General features: G+C 39.9%; 1 protein-coding gene across 2 annotated transcripts in view; it reads left to right on the top strand.

Moving 5' to 3' along the window:
* The window catches only part of deptor (DEP domain containing MTOR-interacting protein), a 33,731-nt gene that overhangs the window by 5,227 nt on the left and 9,725 nt on the right, over positions 1-18,779 (top strand). For both annotated transcript variants that reach the window (XM_030750180.1, XM_030750179.1), the window contains exons 4-7: positions 730-853; positions 9,925-10,103; positions 16,949-17,131; positions 17,876-18,028. In XM_030750180.1, the coding sequence (XP_030606040.1) occupies positions 730-853; positions 9,925-10,103; positions 16,949-17,131; positions 17,876-18,028 (639 nt within the window). The remainder of the gene's footprint in view (positions 1-729; positions 854-9,924; positions 10,104-16,948; positions 17,132-17,875; positions 18,029-18,779) is intronic.

Genomic DNA, 18,779 nt, shown 5'->3' with positions numbered 1-18,779 from the left:
TCTCCTGCTTCTAATATGAAAAAAAAATGTATTTATGGAAACTTTTTGGCAGTTTGAAAAGATCAACATCACCATGACATTATAGTGTCCTGCAAAAACACTGTTCTGGGTTTTATTCACCCTAAATCAGCAAATGATGGAGGAGTTTGTGACCATATTTCAGATTTGGTCAGACACTGAATTTGCATCACTAACCTTTGATGTTCTTCTTCTTCTTCTTTTGGCCGGTCCATTTATGGGTTCGCCACAGCAGATCATCTTCTTCCATATCACCCTATTTCTAGCATCCTCCTCTGTTACATCAACCCTCTGCATCTTAAACATCCTTTGTCCAATATATCCACTATCTCTCCTATCTCTGCACATTCCCAGGGCATCTCAGTGTTGCCTCTCTATCTTTGTCCCTCTGATGAACTCATTTCTAATCCTGTCCATCCTGGTCACTCCTGATGAAAATCTTGCCATCTTCAACTCTGCCACCTCCAGCTCTGCCTCCTGTCTTGTTGTTAGTGCCACCGTCTCCAAACCATATATCATAACACTAATCTCACTGTCTCACTAATATTTTGTGAGCTCTCCCTTTCACTCTTCCTGCCACCAAAAATGATTTCTAAGCTAGTAAATGAGTTTGGGCAGAGAAATATGTAAACTACAACTCGGCTGGTTGGCAGTGCAAACAAAAATGTGGCAAAATTCTTTTAATCTAACTTTCTTTGCCTTTGTTTTCAGTGTGTGACGAGCACCGGGAGTTCAAAGACATGAAGCTGTTTTACCGCTTCCGAAAGGATGACGGCACATTCCCGCTGGATAGTGAAGCCAAAGTGTTTATGAGGGGACAGAGGATCTATGAAAAGTATGAACACACAAACTTCTCTGTTTTACCTCTTTGACATCTAGCATTAAGGGTACAGTGTTAGATTTTAGGAAACACTCTTATTTGCTTTCATGCCAAGGGTTAGATTTGAAGATCATTCTTATATCTGCATAAAGATCTAGAACAGGTTGTCTCTGTGTAAGGGTAACAAAATGTGCTCTCAGTAATTACCTTCCTAATTAGGATGTTGCTAAGCAAATGGACCTCTGGGTCCAGTTTTACATTTCTAAAACGAGCTCAATCTGACTCCCAGCTAGATGGAAAATTTCCCAGCATTCTCCTAAGGTATAAAATTGGTTTGATGTGTTAAAAAATGTTAAACATACTGCAAATGAGTTCTTTAATCAACAACATGCAGTATCTGTCTTAACTGTGTGGCTCATTTTAGGCACAGCAGCTCGACCTACCTGCTGTTCAAACCTTCTGTTTGTGAAGGGCAGCCTATCAGAAGAAAGAAAGGGTCAAGCGAGGCAAAATGGCTTCTTTTTTTTTTTCAGAAACTCTGGGGCTGCACCAGGACCCAGAATAAAATCAAACAGGGATTATTTTGAACTGTGAATCAGGCAAAGCAACTCCAATGTGGAGCTGGAAATGAACCTAGTAGGTCATCTTTTAAAGATGGTACCAGTGAAACCAGCTGATGGGATGAATGGTGAACTGTGACTTTATGGTCATATGTGGTTTCAGTTTTTGGAGCTTCACAGCTCCTTGGCTCCATGCCGCATACCACACATACATTTCCTGTTTTCCTCTCTTTGTCTCTTTTTTAGAGTCGGTGTCGTTCTACACAGCATGCTGATTGAGTGCATCCGAAATACCATTAATTAGAAAATTTGTTCTGCTGGTAAATTTGATTCCATTAGATTAGAGCGCACTGCAAAGAGCATGCCTGTTTTTTGTGATAAAAGCCTGCAAAATGAGGAAAATTAGAGGATATTCGAAGCGTTTTAACAAGAGCTGAGTCATAGCGTTTGTCCAGAGATGTTAGTTTTAAAATATGACGGTCAGTACTGTACCCATGATACTGGTTTTCTAGTAAATAGGAGACTAACAACAGGATATATATATATATATATATATATATATATATATATTCCCCTCTTTCCCTCTCACTTGTGCATATGTGGCATCTCTTTTTGGACTTATGCACTTACGTCTTTCTATTGATCTCTTGTACTCAGTGACACACTATTAGTAACAGACCTATATTTTATATGTGTTCCTGAGATGACAACACACACACAGTCATTGCATAAGAGAGAGAAATATTCCAAGGAGAGACATCTGTCGTTTCAGTTCTCAAAGCTATGTGTTTATGTAATCACCATGGTGCAGTCCAGGACACACACACTTATCCTAGTGGTTGAATTGCTTCACGGCTGCGCGTATGGGACAGTCTTGTAAGATAAAAAAAAAACAAAAATCTCTGTGTCTCTTGTGCCTGAGTACAAAGGGCACACACATATCCCATCGAGGGAAGGTTGTTGTTCCTGCTTCCTGTTTTCATAACAATCTATGATTTAGTTCTTGATAAGCTCTACACAACTGGAATGAATGAGATTTAAAATACACGGGACCAACAGCCACAACCGAAGGAATCAAGCTGTCAGGAATGTGGCTTCATTAGAAGTCTCCCATACAGCAGAGCATTCTATGTAATACTTTGAACTTTATTAGAAATTTCTTGACTCATCTCTGCCAGAGAGTCACCTTTATGGCCTCGGTATATCTTGATGCTTTTTTTTTTTTGTTTGTTTAAGCCTTGTTAGCATCAAGGCTCTAGGAGTTTCTAGAGCCATTGCCATGATGAAGGCGTTGTATTGAGTTGTATTTTGTATTTTGTTAGTGTTAATTCAGAAATGTTGCCGGGCTAGCACAGTAAAACAGGATGGAAGACATTTTAGCATAAACTTTTTTAGATGAAGACATTGTAGCTTGTCACAGTAGGAAAAAAAGGTTTTACTAATGCAGTACTGTGCAAAAGTCTTGAGTCACCCTGTAGTTCTTTGTTTTGTATCAAAGGAGCCTGACATTCTTGAAGTTTTGTTAAAGTGGTCATGAGAAATAGTTCTCCAGGCTTTTTGAAGGTCTTTCAAAGGTTTTCTTCTGACATTGGCTAATTTTTTCACTCATTTTTGGTCTAGTCCTTATACCTGACCATTTTCAGAGGAATTTTTTGTTAAGTCACAGCCTGTTACAAAAACACACCATTTGATCCCATTTAGTTGAATTTATGAAAAAAATCCACAGATAACAGTTTGACAGACATAAAATAGTATTTTGTTTTCACCAACAAGGTGAAATTTATTTTTTTATTTAGAAAACTAGACAAGTGGAGTGTAAAAGCAGAAGTTATCAGCCTAAAAACTATCTACAGCAGATGAACCGTATTTGAAAGTCACATCCTTAAAAAATAGGGAAAAAATCCAGCAAAGAGCTGACACAGGACCTGCGAGATGCATCTGGCTCTTCAGTTGATCCATCTGCTGTTCACTGAACCCTCATCAGAAATGATCTCAGTGGAAGGGCTGTCAAGAAGTCATTCTTAAGGAAATAAACAGGGAGAAAAGGCTGAGGTATGTCACATTACACAAGAACTGGACTGAAAATCTGTGGCAACAGGTCTGATGAGTGATCATTCCAAGTTCTAAATTTTTGTTTAAAATTTTCATAAATATGTATGGAAGAGGTCAGGAGAGGGGTATAACAATGAGTGTCTGCAGCCATCTGTAAAACATACTGGAGTCTCTGTCATGGTTAAGGGGCTGCAATTCAGCCAGGGGTGTTGGAGATCTTGTCAAAATTAATGGCATTATGAACACACAAAATGCCATGAAATACCAACTGAAAAGCATCTGATTGGTAACAACTTCACACACAACACACTGCCAATGCAGGAAAACTATATCTGGATAGAAAAACACACAATGGAACACAATCATGCATAGATTGGCCTCCCCAGAGCCCGGACCTCAACATTATTGAAGCAGTGTGGGATCATCTTGACAGAGAACAGAACAAAAGGCAGCCAACATCCAAAGAAGAGCTTTGACTGTCCTTCAAGAAGCCTGGAGAACTATTCCTGAAGACTACTTAAAGAAATGATGAAGACAGCTGCCTCAGAGAGTGCAGTCTGTGTTGAAAAATATATTTCCACATATTGACTTTCAAGCTTGTTAGAACTGTGCAAACTCCATTTTTATTTCATATACTGTATTTCTGTTTCAGTAAATCGCTGCACCCATTTGATCGGAAGGTCAGCGGTTTGATTTCCTGGCTACTCCAGGCTACATGCCAATGTATCCTTGGGCAAGATACTTAACCCCAAGTTGCTCTCCGACGCAACCGTCAGGAGTGTGAATGTGTGAGAATGTTAGATAATTAAAGCACTTAGCTTAGTTAATATTGGAAGTGCTTGTATGAATGGGTGTGCATGGGTAAATGTAAAACGTGTTGTATAAGCGCTTTGAGTGCTCAGACTGAGTAGAAAAGCGCTATATAAGAACTAGTCTATTTACCATTTACCATTTCACATTTTCCTAGCAACATACTGGATAAAGACAAGAAGGGATGGCTCAAGACTTTTGCACAGTACTGTACATTAAAATAGCTTTGTTGCATTCAACTGCCCAATAAAATCATGACAGTATGAGCATGAAGAATAACATACTTTTAAAACTGATGCAACTCAATGGAATTCAGCCATTATTAATTACATTTTTTACACCAGACTGTCCCACGCTGTACAAACTACATAACCATACTGTATGTTACATAAAGTACTATTCCCTTCAGCCAGTTTCACATGATTTTTTTTTCTATCGGAATATAAACAGGTCTCCTAGCACAAGCATTGATCTGTGATACCATCCACTGCCAAAAAAACATAAACAAAGTGCAGTAAACAAACCACAGCGACAAGTTGTTTTGACAGAATTCCCAAGTGACAGAGTTGATCAGAGGGGACAGTTTAAAACGCTGTTTGTCATATAAACTGTTCCTGCGTGTGTGTGCAGGGGGTGTGTTTGCACTGTTGTTTGTGCCTGAATTTCTACATGATTTAACTTCTCTCCCCTAGAGACCCCTGTTCTGGGTCAAAGCCCCTTGCAGGGTTGCAGCTGAGAATTTTTAGAAAAGGTTCAGTAGCATTAGCATTAGTGACTCATAATTTAATGAAAGCTTTTTATTCTGTCACGTACAATTTTGATTAACTGAAGTAAAATTATTTGATGACAAGCGTCTCGTCCGTAGCATCCAAACCTCACAGTTTTGGAGTCTCGGGTTTCAGAGAATAATCGTGCTCATTTACATCTCTGTGTAAGAAGTGACCTTTGAGTAGCTGAATCCACATGGCTCAGGTGATAGAGCAGGATGCCCACTGTTCTCAGGATTGATGGTTTTAATCGTGAGCTCCCTTTGGTGGTATATCAGAGCTTTATATAGAATGCAGTTATATGCTTAATTCAATGCTTATTTGGATTAGCCTAGCCCTGCTCCATCCTCACATACATTCACACCTGTGAATTATGTGCTTTGATGGGGGACATCAACCGCTGCAGCAGCTAGGGGGGTGCAGCTTTTGCGTTTTACCTGTGGTTGCCTGCACAACACAGTGTTCAATTGCTCGCTTTTCTTCTGTTTATCCAATTCGGTGTCATGAGCAAAAGGCGTGGTACACCCTGGACTGGTCAAAAGTCTAATGAGCTAATGCAGAGAGAGACACAACTACTCACACTCACACCTATAGCCAGTTAACCTAACCCATGCATGTCTTTGGACTGTGGGAGAAAGCCAGAGAGAACCTATGCGTACTCCACACAGAGGCTGCAGCTGGCCGGTGGATTCATACCCAAGACCTGCTAACCACTGCATCGCCATGAAAGGTTTACTGAAATTACTTTATGTGCCTAACTTTCATCCAGATCTCCATAACCAGCATTTGAGATTTATTCTTAGTACTTCACGAGCCGTCAGATACAATCCCTTGTCTGTGCTCTGCTGTTGTCATTTGCCATGTTCACTTAGGTCTTTTTCATGTTTCTGCATCTACGTTTGCCACAGACGAGAGAAAGATGGGCAGCGATGTTTGTCGATTTCACAGGACTTGTCAAGCCTATAAAACACACCAGTTACAAAAGCAGAGACTGCTTTTCATTCCCAAGGCCGCCCTTCAGTCTGAGCCTGGTCAGCTTCAAGGAACCACAGCGCTCACTCAGTGTACTGGTGGTTTTACATGTTTTCTACTTCAGCTGCAAATTGTATATACTTTCCATTATTGGTGACCATTTTTCTGTGTAGCAGACATCCATCATGCTTAACCTATATTTTGCTTTTTTCCTCTCAGATACACACAACCTTTCATAACTAAACATACCAGTGCTAAGTTATAACTGACAGTGTGGTCGCTGCTTCATGCTTGAGAGGAGATGTAACATATCTACTGGTGGAAAATCTTCTCTTATTACAGTAGGAAGTCAAAATAATGGGTCATTAAGAGAGGAAGCTTAATCAAAAAGTGCATTAAACTTTTCAGGTCTGAGGCAAGAAAAGATTGAAATACAGTAGTGGTTCTAATTCATTAAAGAATTAGAACTGTGGAAATAGACGTTATTCATAAGACAAGGGTTTTTTTTATTGGCAATAAAGGTTGTTGTTGCCATAATGTGTGTCCTGTGTAAAGGAAATGCATACAGTTGGAGTTATTCAGCTGTAAGTAGCCACTGTGGTGCTGTGGTGAGCAGTGAACAGCCTTTTTTTTGCCACTTCACACAAACACGCACTGCATAAACTCAAAACTCTGCGCGATCTTCTGGAGCATGCCCAGTGGGGGAAAGTGCAGCAGCCCCATTCTGCCCCAGCACGCTGCTGCCATAAAAGAAAGAAGTTTATCAACAATTTGTAGCAGGTGAGCCAATCACTCCACCCGAATTACTCTGCTCCACCTGTTATCTTGCAGCTCAGCCAAAAACCACACCCCAATTTGTGACAGTGTTGACATGCGATAAGAGGGCAAGAGTGTGGGTACACCCTGGTCAGGCTACCAGTCCATCATAGATGCAGCCAGCCACTCGCTCTCAGCCAGTCTAGAATGGCCCACCTTTGGACTTTGGGAGAATAACCAGACACAGAAAGGTCCCAACGAGCCTGGAGATTCAAACCAGTTACCTTCTTGCTGTGAGGCAACAGTGCTAACCACTCCACTATGCCTGTCTTACATAACTATTAAAATGACAGCTTTTAAAAGCAATTCACTGGCCATCGAGTTATCACTGCCCCACCTAAATGCAAGACTAAATTTAAAAGCTTGGAATTTTCTGGTGATCCTTCAACCACAACTCACTGTACTGTTAGTCACTCTGAGTTAGCTATACTGACTGAACAGCTACTCTGAGTGCATATCAGGGTCATGGTAGCTCCAGCTGTCCCACTTAAAGCTACCATGTATATTGTGTATGTAAAGTATCTCAGTCCTTTCTATTACTTAAGTGGATACTATTCCAAGTTCAGAGTTCAGTTCTCTGAGTCAATCCCCTGAAGCTAACATAACACGATCTGTTGACTTAACACATTAAAATGGATTAAATGGCATTGTGTACACAGGTCTCCTGGTACATTATGTCCATTTCTTTCAGCAGTGTGTTACAGTGTTTGCTGCTAATTCGGGCCGTAGCAGTTATTTCGGTAAAGCTGCCAATCCATCAAAATCTAACATCTAAACCAGTTGTGTGCTGACTTTACAGAACTGATGACTTGAGCAGCCCTGGGTGTGCACTTGTTCTATTTTTCACTCAACTCAAGGGTTGAAATTTGAGCCTAACACTGTGTCCCTGTGGGTAAGTTAATGACGCCATAGTTCTTCTCTTGACTTGCTTCAGTTTTCTGTGGATGGTCAAAGTTCATTGAACCACAGTGAGAGCATGGGACGTGCTATATAAACTCATAAGAGTTTGAGGCTCTTTTTCTTTTTGCAGACAGAAGGGTTTCCACATGCTGCATCTGAGATGGGTTTCATTTGGTTTAATTTCTTTCATTAGGCTCTCTATTTGTGCCACTCTGCACAGAAGCTAGCCTTTCAAGGGACTAATGGTTTTGTCGCTAAAACTCTGTTTCCAGTAAAATATTAATTTGTCTCCCTTGAGATGCATAAACAATAGGAGGTTTGCTTGCCTGCTGCATATAGGGCATATAGGGATTAATAATATACATAGTGTGGATTGTCTGTATGCAAAAGGCTAATAGTTCAATACTGAGGTAAATTCATGCATTGACACAGTCAGCAGCTTAACTTAGAATAAAGGCAGGAAACAGGGAAACAGCCTGCCAGCACGTTTAAAGCTAATCAACTTACATATTATACCACTGCCTTTTTGCATTGGGTTATGCTGCTGTTTTATTGGCTGGCTGTAGTTGCAAGGCAACCAGTGAAGATGTCTGGATGTAACTTGCTGTAGAGGTTTGAACAGATTCAGGTTAGCTGTTTGCCCCCGTCTCCTTTCTTTATGCCAAATTAATCTGACCATGTCTTTGGCAGTAACTTCACTTAATAGTTACTGCACAGACATGAGAGTGGCATCTTCTCCTCTAACTCTGCAAAAAAAAAAAAAAGAAAAGAAAAAAGAAGTGAGTTGTTCTTTTTAATCTATCATCATCCTTTTTACCAGAGTCAGGTTTAATCTCATCACTGAGTCACTGATCTGGTGGGGACTTATGGAAACTGTCTCATCCATGGTTAAATTAATATAGCTGTAAAGATTATCCCATCACTAGTTCTTCTGTTCTGCTTGGATCAGATGTTGGGTTAGTGGCTGTTTCTTAGTTTGCTTTAGTCTCCCATAATTTCAGTTATCTGAATATTATGGGTATTTATACAAATCTCCAAACTGCTGATTAATCTGCAGATGATATGTGTGTAATACGCAATCCAGGCTGTGACGTTAACAGCTCAGTGAATGATTGATAGCCATTAAAACACAATGTGGGAATACATCTTGTGCCAGCAGAACAGGACGAGCAGCTTAGAAAATGTATTTTTCAGGCTGCATTTTGTTTCAAGCATATGCTTTGACATGCAGAGGTACATGACACAAAGCTCTCTGTAACTCTTTCTTTCATTTTTTTGCTTAAGGCAGCATGAGTGCTGAGTGTTTGTTTGTGAGTGATGGGTGTGAATGTGGTTTTCAGAAAGTGGGATAGTGAACGAGTCAACAGTTCTGTTCCTTACAGGTGTGTACATGTTTGTATTTCTTTAACTCCTTTGTCACCTGGTACCAGTCAGAACACAGCGCAACACCTATTTAATGCAGTCCGTGTGTGTGTGTGTGTGTGTGTATGTGTTTTTGTTTTGGTTTTTTTGCAGGAACTAAATTGAATCATATCTACTCCTTGAACCTTTACACCCAACTGGGTTGATTCCAAAAAAACCAAACCTCCATTTAGTGTCAGTGAAGCTGATCTAGAACTTTTTTCTCAGTGTAATTATTTTGTATTTGTGCAGATGAGATCTGTAGCTTCGCTATGAGGTTTTAGGAATAGCTTGAATTTATGTGCACTCGATCCTCTGTTTATGTGGCTGAAGTGCTAATCTGGAGACAGCTACAGCACAGTGTTTGTGCATTTTGAAAGTGCAGATTACAGAGTGAGGAAATGGCCAGAGTTGCTAGTTTGGAAGATTTTTTCAGTGGAGAACTCCCTCTGAAGAAATTTCTCTTTTCATAGTAACCACAGGGTCAGCTCTTAGAAAGTAAAACAGTACTGTGGGTCTTACAAAGGCTGTAGCTTTCATGAAGACTTTCTTTGTTGTCTTCCATCTAGGTGAGGCCTTTATGTAAAACTGCTGAAGTAAATTTGCCCAACCTTTTAAAACTCTGTTTAAAATTAGCGTTTAAGCATTCTGGCATGCTGCTGTGGAGATGCTGAACACTGAGTGTGTTATTTCATCTTGAGTTTAATGAATTGGCTGAATTTTCTTTTCAGTGCAACACCCCACTATGACTTTTCCTTTCCCTCTATCCCCATTCCTTAACCACGTCTGCTCTATTTTTTCTCTGTAGATTGATGAACACAGAGAATAACCTATTGCAGACCAGGGAGGAGGAGGGCGAGTCATTTGAGCGGACGCTGGTAGCCTCAGAGTTTGTTGATTGGCTACTACAGGAGGGGGAGATGCCAACGAGGGAGGAGGCTGAACAGCTGGGGCGGAGGCTTCTTGAACATGGGATCATCCAGCATGGTGAGGAGGGATTCAAGGGAGGGCCTTTTTTTATACTGTTACTCACTCAGGCAATCCCCCCCCACACTCATTAAACTCCTTTTCAAAGGAGTATTCAACAAAAAAAGGGGGGGGGGGGGGGGGTACACTTTGCTACTTTATTGTCATAGGTATGTTACCTAAACACCTAAAAGCAAAAAATAGGTAAATATGGTTTCTAATGGGTACCTGAAATTTTATTAGTTTATTACTTTATTAGGTTTGCTCCTAAAACTCATTATTGCACATTCTGCCATTCTGAATGGACCCACATTATATGTCACACTGACCAGGAATGTATTTCACTACTAATGAGTAGAGCTAGTGTCATTTCTAAAAAAAAAAAAAAAACGTTTTACACAATATTAAAAACTATTTTTATACAGATGTAATACATTGGTTCAGTTACCTACTCCTTGTGTAAAATAATTACTTTCACCGCTACATTACTTTTTCATTATTTTGTACTGTCTGAGATGCAGTTTCATTCACGTGATTACTAGTTAAAAATATATCGTCCTACATATCAGCATAAATCCCCTTCCTAATAACAACACAAGATCTTTCACATCGTTGCTACAAAGCAAAGTTGGTGAAAACACAGAAAAATGCTGTGGCAACAGCGATGCTACCGTAGAAACCTTTTCTCTGTACTCCAAAACCCTGTTACCTCTGCTTTTGTTACCTGCTGAAAATCAAGCTTTTGTTGCTCGGGTGGAGCTGACATACACTCAGCTGTTCAGGCGTCCTTTGCTATGAGTTGACACCTTTGCAGATGCTTGGAGAGAGTTTTATTGCTGGTTTCGAAGCAGCACGCTTTGCACTTGACAGTTATATTGTCCACCAGTCAGAAGCTGGAGACCACTCTCATATTCCTCGGTATTGTCAATGAAATGGGGTCAGGCAGTTGTTGTGTAAGTCAATGAAAAAACACTTTTTTTTTTTTTTCTATCTGCCCATTATGCAGATTACCAAAGATCTTATGTAACACAAGTAACAATGTAATTTTTGAAGTATCTGTTTTTTGATTAGTGAATTCAGGAACAGTAATACTTTAAAATCGTTCATTACAGCCAGATGTAATCTCGAGGGTAATGCAGTGATTTGTAACACTGCAAACGCTTCTGCATTTGTTGCTGTTCTCCTTTTGGTCAGGGCTTCCCTGACAGGAAGAAGTTTCTGCTGGATCATAACTGCAGCATGAAGTTTGAAGTCTCTGTTTCCCATCCATGTCTGCTTTAATTAGGCTCTGTGTTGCTGTAGAGAGGTCACATGACTTTAGTCTGTATTTTCGTTAAGGAAACTGCAGACTCTTCAACATAGTTGGGGGCTGGCATTTCTGGATTCCAGACTGGAGATAGCTATAAGGAGCAAAGCCTTCTTGAAATGACAGTGCTGTACATCATGGTTGCCATGTCATGTCATCCAGATACATTTAAACAGAGAGGCAATGATGATCTACAGATGAAAGAGAAAGGAATGAAATGATGAATGATGGAGAGATGGTTTATCATGTGATTAAGTTATTTCTACTCACTCTTCCCTTTTGCTACTGCTCCTCTTCCTTTGCCTGAATGCCTGTCATCACACAGTAGGTCCATCTGCCCTCTCTTTCTTCCTCTCACTCACTTCCTATTTTCCATCTCTTGAGTGCTGCTGTAAAACTAAGCATCTCGAGGGACTTGGAAAGTGGTGCTGCTACACACACACACACACACACACACACACACACACACACACACACACACACACACACACACACACACTAGTGTTGTAGTACTCGAGATCGGTCTTGGTCTCGAGACCGGTCTCGAGACCGCTTTTTGATGGTCTCGGTCTTGTCATGGACTCGACCGCATTTGGTCTCGGTCTTGTCATGGACTCGGACCTTGAGGACTCGGGATTTTATTTCAAGACCAGTCAAGACCACAGCTGTGGAAATATCACTAAATTGCCAGAATACTGTCCAATTTATTTGTTAACATCTTTGCTTTTATTGGATGCAAAACGTACTGATTCAAATCCCACAAATATTGCGCTCCTCTGCCTCTCAAAGGAGCGCACCTCACAGACTCCGCCCCGGCTAGGTCGCTGCTATTATCGCTGCTTACGCCTGTATCATTTCACCGCAGTTTGCAATCTACCACAGAGCACGGACAGTTTCATTCACAGTGTGTACGTTTGATCTCACTATGGTCACGCGTGTGCTGCATAAATCGAAATAACCGCATGAACACCAAGCGAAGTAAGAGGGAAAATGAAGATCAAAGGAAAATTTCAGGCTTCCGATTCAACAAAAAAATCCCAGCATGAAAGGTAAATACCAACCTTCATGTATTTTGATACACAAACTAAAAATTTAATGCAAGTTTTAGGGCTGCAACGATTCTTGGAATAACGCAATTCGATTATTAAAAATCCTCGACACAAATTTGTTGCTTTGATGTTTGGTTTCAGCTCTGCAGCTCAGGTGTCTCCGTGTAAGCGGAGCATTTCCAAAAAAAACAAAAACGAGCCTTTAACACGAGTGGATGGCTGAGATGTTTTTTCACGCCCCCACTTCTCTGTGCTGTGAGTGCGCATGTTTGAATGTGCGCGCGTGTTGTGCAGAGGATGTCAGCTGTTATTTTTTTCTTTACGTCAGCTGTAGCCACCAGAACAGATCTATAACCACAGTGTACTGGGGAAAGGGGGGCTGCCATTAGCACTAGCAATCGTTCGGTGCCCCCTCCACCACCATCAGTACAGAGGGGCTCCTTCAAAATGTTTTTATCAACCACCTGATCAGCAACATGAAGAACAGAGAACTTTGTAGCTGCTCCATCCACCCTGTTTGTTTCACACAGAGAAACATCTGCAGTACGGAAGTTAAAATATGCTGATGAATTGTTAAAATGAAAAATTATTTCTTATCCAATTACTTGATTAATTGACGGAATAATCAATTAAATACTTGATTACTAAAATAATTGATAGTTGCAGCCCTACTTGTATTCAGAAAGCCATAGTCAAACATTAGTTTTCAGCACCAGTAGAGCTATGAGAGGCCTTCAAGAATAAAATACTACAGTTCCCAGCAAGATGATGTCACTTCCTATTGTTGCATTAAAAACATGATAGTTTATGCTCACAATATGGTGGCTGATATTCAAATGTAGGAAATGCTATTAGCAGCCGAGGAATCTGGATTATGTTTTTGTTGTGTATTTTTTTATGTGATTTCTGCAAACACAGTGGAAGGAAACGGCACTCTGGGACACATTAAATGCTTGATGTATAAATGTAACTTTTCTGGATTATATGTAAAAATGATCATTCTATCAATCTAATAAGGCCTGATTTAGAGTTCTGCATTGATCCTTTGTGTATAACTGAAAATCCTCTCTGAAGCAAACCTGACATGCACCTCGAGAAATGTAACTACACGTCCAAAAAAACTGATTACTGCTTTCTGGTTATGTCTTAGGCCCCATCACTCAATTAACAAGTGGGAGCGGCATTTGGTGGTTAGTATTAGCTTACTAATTAGCATTAGCATTAGTGCTGGGGTGAGGAATATTTCTTGCTAGAACCCAGAAGTTACCATGGCCACCACCAATGGTAACAGCAGAGAAGTAAGTAAGTTGTTTCTCCGCCATCAGTACAATGAGCTAGTGGTGGGCAGATTGATCCTGATATCGATAATATGGATGCCAACGTTGTATTGGTATTGATCAATATCAGTGTAATGAGATCGATACTTTGGCTTCAGTTTCTCTCCTGTATGCAGTGCTGCGGTTTCATCAAAGATGCGAGCTGACTGTCTAAGTGTCGCTCCTGTCACAGCACAGAGCACTTTGCTACTCCCCTCCCCACAGTGTTTTTTTATACTGTCATGTGATGCATAACATATTTTATTTGGGAAAAAAAAGGATTTTGCTATGAAACATTTAAATCAAATTTAAATTTAAATTTGTAGAAAATTAGTGAATGAAGGGACATTTTTTATTAAATTTTTTTATTATACTTTCTGAAAAATCTACCTGGAAAAAAGTTTGCATTTGTTCTTGAGTGATGATTTTGTACACTTAATTTATGAAAAAAAATTCCAGACATCAATGTATGGGGAAAATTGTTTTATTCTATTGTTTCAGAACAATAACTTTTATTTTGATGAAGTATTTTCTACTTACATATAAACTTTGCCCAATTCTATTCTGGGTTTTAACTAATTAATGATCCAAAGGAAAAAAATCTCAAACCAGTTAAACTTCATGGAAATTCTTCATAATTATTAAAAAGTATTGGTATCAGTATCGGTGATAATGGCCCTGTGTTTACTTTACATAGGATCGATACCAAATTATGAAGTGTTGCACACAACTACATTGAGCAGCATACACCAGGAGTGATTGACAGTGCTAAGACCCTCCTCCTGGCTCTGACCGGTTGTTTTTGACTGGGAGCGGTTCAGGGAGGAGGTGGAGGAGCTCCATTTTTTCGCAGATTATCGGTCTCATACTGTCTGACATGGTGACAGTTTTAACAAATATGTAAAAACCAGATTTTTTATAAAAGTTACATCCTGCAGCTTTAATCTGTATAAGATTAAAGGCTTTAGTTCTTACTGTTGATGAGTGTTTGCCATTTTTTCAGTTTTACACATTTAGCTATGTGGTTTTGAAAAAGCACCCATTTTTACAAAGGTTGTAGGTTTAAAAACAACACAACTTTATGCATAGTTTATGAAAGGCAGAGAATAGTTAAGACTATTGTGATGAACTATGAATAATTGTTTTACATTCTGTGATAAATGATCTTTATTTAATACCCAGGAGTATTAAATAAAGATGGTTATATTTATTTGAGCTGTGAGTTTTTAATATCAGGGTAATTTTATGGGAATGCGGATCTTTCAGATCAATTTGAGAAGTGATTTTGATCATGTTTCACATTTTATTGTGTCATGTAGTGTCAGGCACTGGTCTTGGTCTTGTCTCGGTCTCGCCCCCCCTCGGTCTTGGTCTCGACTGGTCTCGGACCCTAAAAGTCTTGGTCTTGTCTCGGTCTCGATACCCTCTGGTCTTTGTCTTGTCTCGGTCTCGGGTTAGGTGGTCTTGACTACAACACTAACACACACACACACACACACACACAGCAGTGTGTTGTTACTTCGCTTATTTAATGTGATAGAAAGCCTCATCTGCTTCCTCACAGAGACCTCACACCATCATCCTCCCTGTGAAAATAAATGCTATAGTGTTACACAGATGATATGTGGACTTTTCACTCTGTATGTTGTTAGCTCCACTGTGTTGCAGTAAAGTAAAAGTTAAAAATAACTTACTTGTACACACCCTGAGTTCCCATGAAAAACACATTATAAAGGGAGTAGAGAGTAAGCCAGCCAGATTTCTGTTCTCTTCTGTTGTGGTCCCTAGTCACATTCACACATTCATTTGTGTGATGTATAGTTGGTCTGGATGGATCTACTTTGTGTTTGGCCCATAGCCTTTGCTTGGTCAGTGTGTCTACTGTGGCACGCCGGGGGAAATTGTTTTTCTACACTGTGCGTCTGAATCATGTACTGACAGGCAATATAAACAGCACTAAAGGTGACAGAGTTGCAGGTAATGTGCAAATTAAGCAGGGTGGAGTTGCTGTATCACTGTGCAATCGGCAGTGAGCCAGCAGCCAGCTGTTGTCACTCCGGGTGAGGCCTTATACGATAAACCTTAAACTGACTCCTGAATTTGTTTACAGAAAGAGAAGCCAGCGTTTCACTTAAGTCTGTGAAGCCGAGTGTAAAGCACAGTAAAGGTTTTCCACTTTTGACAAACACAGTAAACAGACTTTGTTGAGCTGACGTCCCACAAGCCAAATGTGTGTTAATTAATGTTCTGCTCATAAACTGGATGATAACTAGAGCACTGTAAACATGCACTTGATGAATGTAATGACATAATGTGCACTGTGCACGCCTGTGCAGTTAGACTTTCTTCTCACATCTTACTTTGCATTTTTAACCTCTTGAGACCTGAGCTGTTGTTTGGGATGCATCTGTTCATTTCTCCCAGCTATTTGTAATTATTTGAACCTGATAAGAATGAAACTAAACGTCATGTTTGAGCAGGAAGTCGTTACTTTGTTACATAACCAGTGAAAAGTGCTCTGTGTATATGGTGGCCCTTATTACAGCTCTTTTTATTTCTCAGTTAAGGGCCTTGTGAAATGCCAGTTATTTAGAGCTCTGGCTATCTCAGTGTATTTTACTGTTTTACAATCAATGTATTGTTTTGTTTGTGGGTGAGTATTAACAGGGTTTATAAATCATTTCTAGATGACAATAATCTGGCTTCGAGAGGTTAATTTACATAGCCTGAAACAGAAAATTGGGTTTTAAAGCAGGTGTCTTTCTACAGGTGATTGGCTGAAAACATAAAAAAAAAATCTCCAGAATACTTTAATGGAGTTAACGAATACATCATATGGGCATTATGTGACTCTTTGTCCAGGAAGAAGACAAAATCAGCTTTTCTAAACTGGAGGAATTCGTGAAGTAACAGCAGGGTGGTTTGACAGGTTCACGTGATTAGTTTCACCTTGGCATGCTGGTTAATTTTGATAAAAAAAATTGCCCTCATATCTCATCTTATCAGTTCAGCTGAGATAACTGAGGTCAGTGCTCTCTGCGGTCAGCATGTGCTAGCTCAGCTCCAGGGACAACTGTAACTTTGAGGTGTTAGAATGTGGCTCACTAAGAGTAAAACAAACAAACAAAAAAAACATTTCAAAGAATATAACTAAACATATTTATGATCGCCATGTCCACTTTTCCTTGCTATTAGTCACCAACAAGCATCACTTTGTTGACGGGCCCCTCCTCTACCAGTTCAGGATGAACTTTCGGCGACGGCGGCGGTTGATGGAACTTCTTCACGAGCGGGGACGCAGCATTCCCGAGAGTCATGACAGTCCCTTCTGTCTCCGGAAACAAAGCTCTGATGGAGGCAACACCAGCTTCCTCTCAGGTACGCACTCTACACGACTCTCAGTAACTGCAGGAGAGCTTTGCTTCATTATCTGTCCTTTAATTCCAGACTGATGGTTTACAGCTGAAACAATACATTGATTGGTTGATCAACTAAATAATCAGCATCTTCCATTCAGTCATTTTGGTTTAAGTAAAAATAATAAATGAATAAATAAAATAAAAAAAAAAATTCCAAACTTTGCTGACTCCAGCACCTTCTGTGAGAGTATTTGCAGACCTTTGGTAGAGACATTGGGAAGTTTCTTACCTTTCATAAAAAACTTTCATTGTGTCCATGTGTTTATGAAGCATTATTCTTATCAAACAGTTTAAATATTGCTCCTGGTTATTGGAGTCAGTAACGTATTTATCCCGTTTGCCTTATCTTCTGTTGACACACATACCCAAATTCACAGACAATAACCTGTGTCCTTGGTGGTGTCTGCCTTATAAAGATAACAGCGCAGTCCCGTTTGTGTTACTAGGCAGAAAAGCAGAGCAAAGTGGCACAACTAGCAAAGTATGGCAAGACAAAGAGAAAATTAAGCATGCACAGTTAAAACTTTTGAATAGTTACATAAAGTCTAACCCACTTAGGAGGTTACACAATGTATTTCAATGAGAAAAAGCTTTTATTTTATAACTGAATGAAGTAACGGCCACACTGAAACTGTAACTCAAGACTCTGTCTTTCTTCTGATTGTCTTTGACTAACACCTCCGTTTGTGCCTCTCTGTCTCAGTGAGTCCCACTAAAGAGATAAAGGTGTCAGTCGGAGTTCGTCGGAGCAGCATGAGCAGCAGCTGTGGCAGCATCGGTTACTGCAGCAGCGGTTATTACAGCAGCAGTCCGACGCTCAGCAGCAGTCCGCCTGTCCTCTGCAACCCTAAATCTGGTAGGAGAACCTGGATATAGAGTGTGGTTTGTGATGGGCCCCGCTGTACAGCTCTTATCATAACTCTGTAGGTGTAAATAGCTGTTATGTAATCAGGTAGTTTGTCTTAATTTAACTGCCAGCTTTTCTAAAGCTGTAGTTTTAAGTTGCTTCAGAGAGAGTTAAATGAAGTCTGCAATAGACAGTGGTGAGAAATACTGGTCTGAGCAAAGCTCATAACTGAATGGGAATAAATTACAGTTATTTTTATTTATGTCTATATACTGACAGATGAATGACATCTGAGCGAAGCCTGCTAATGCCAATGTTATCTAAAAGTTGTTATTAAACATAATGGCTCACTCAGAGAAGCACATTAGAGATTTCTCTTACACAGTGCGCAGCTTCAGTCTGTGCACTGCTGCTTGTGTCCGTGTCACATGATAAACCAGAAGGGTCAAACTCATCTTACACAGTAGGGCACACGCAGTCCAGTTTGAGCTTAAGTCTATTGCCTAATAACCTTTTAAAAAAGTGTTCCCCCCTTCTTTTAGTGTTGTTTAATTTGTAATTTTTTTCCACATGATTTAAAGAAATATTACAAAACATAAATAAAAGGCACACAACTCCTGGCTTTTTTTTTTTTCCCCCCCAGTGGCGCACTGTAAAAACAGGAAATTCTATAGTAAATAATGAAAAATGGGAACTTTCCTGTTCTTTAATGTAATACTAGCAACAAAACAAAAATCTGTTAATTATTTACTTTGGTGTA

The sequence above is a fragment of the Archocentrus centrarchus genome, chromosome 16 (genome assembly GCF_007364275.1).
Source record: "Archocentrus centrarchus isolate MPI-CPG fArcCen1 chromosome 16, fArcCen1, whole genome shotgun sequence".
NCBI classification, from domain to species: Eukaryota; Metazoa; Chordata; class Actinopteri; order Cichliformes; family Cichlidae; genus Archocentrus; species Archocentrus centrarchus.
Note: the sequence above shows the minus strand (reverse complement) of the source record. Positions and strands in the feature narration are given on the sequence as shown.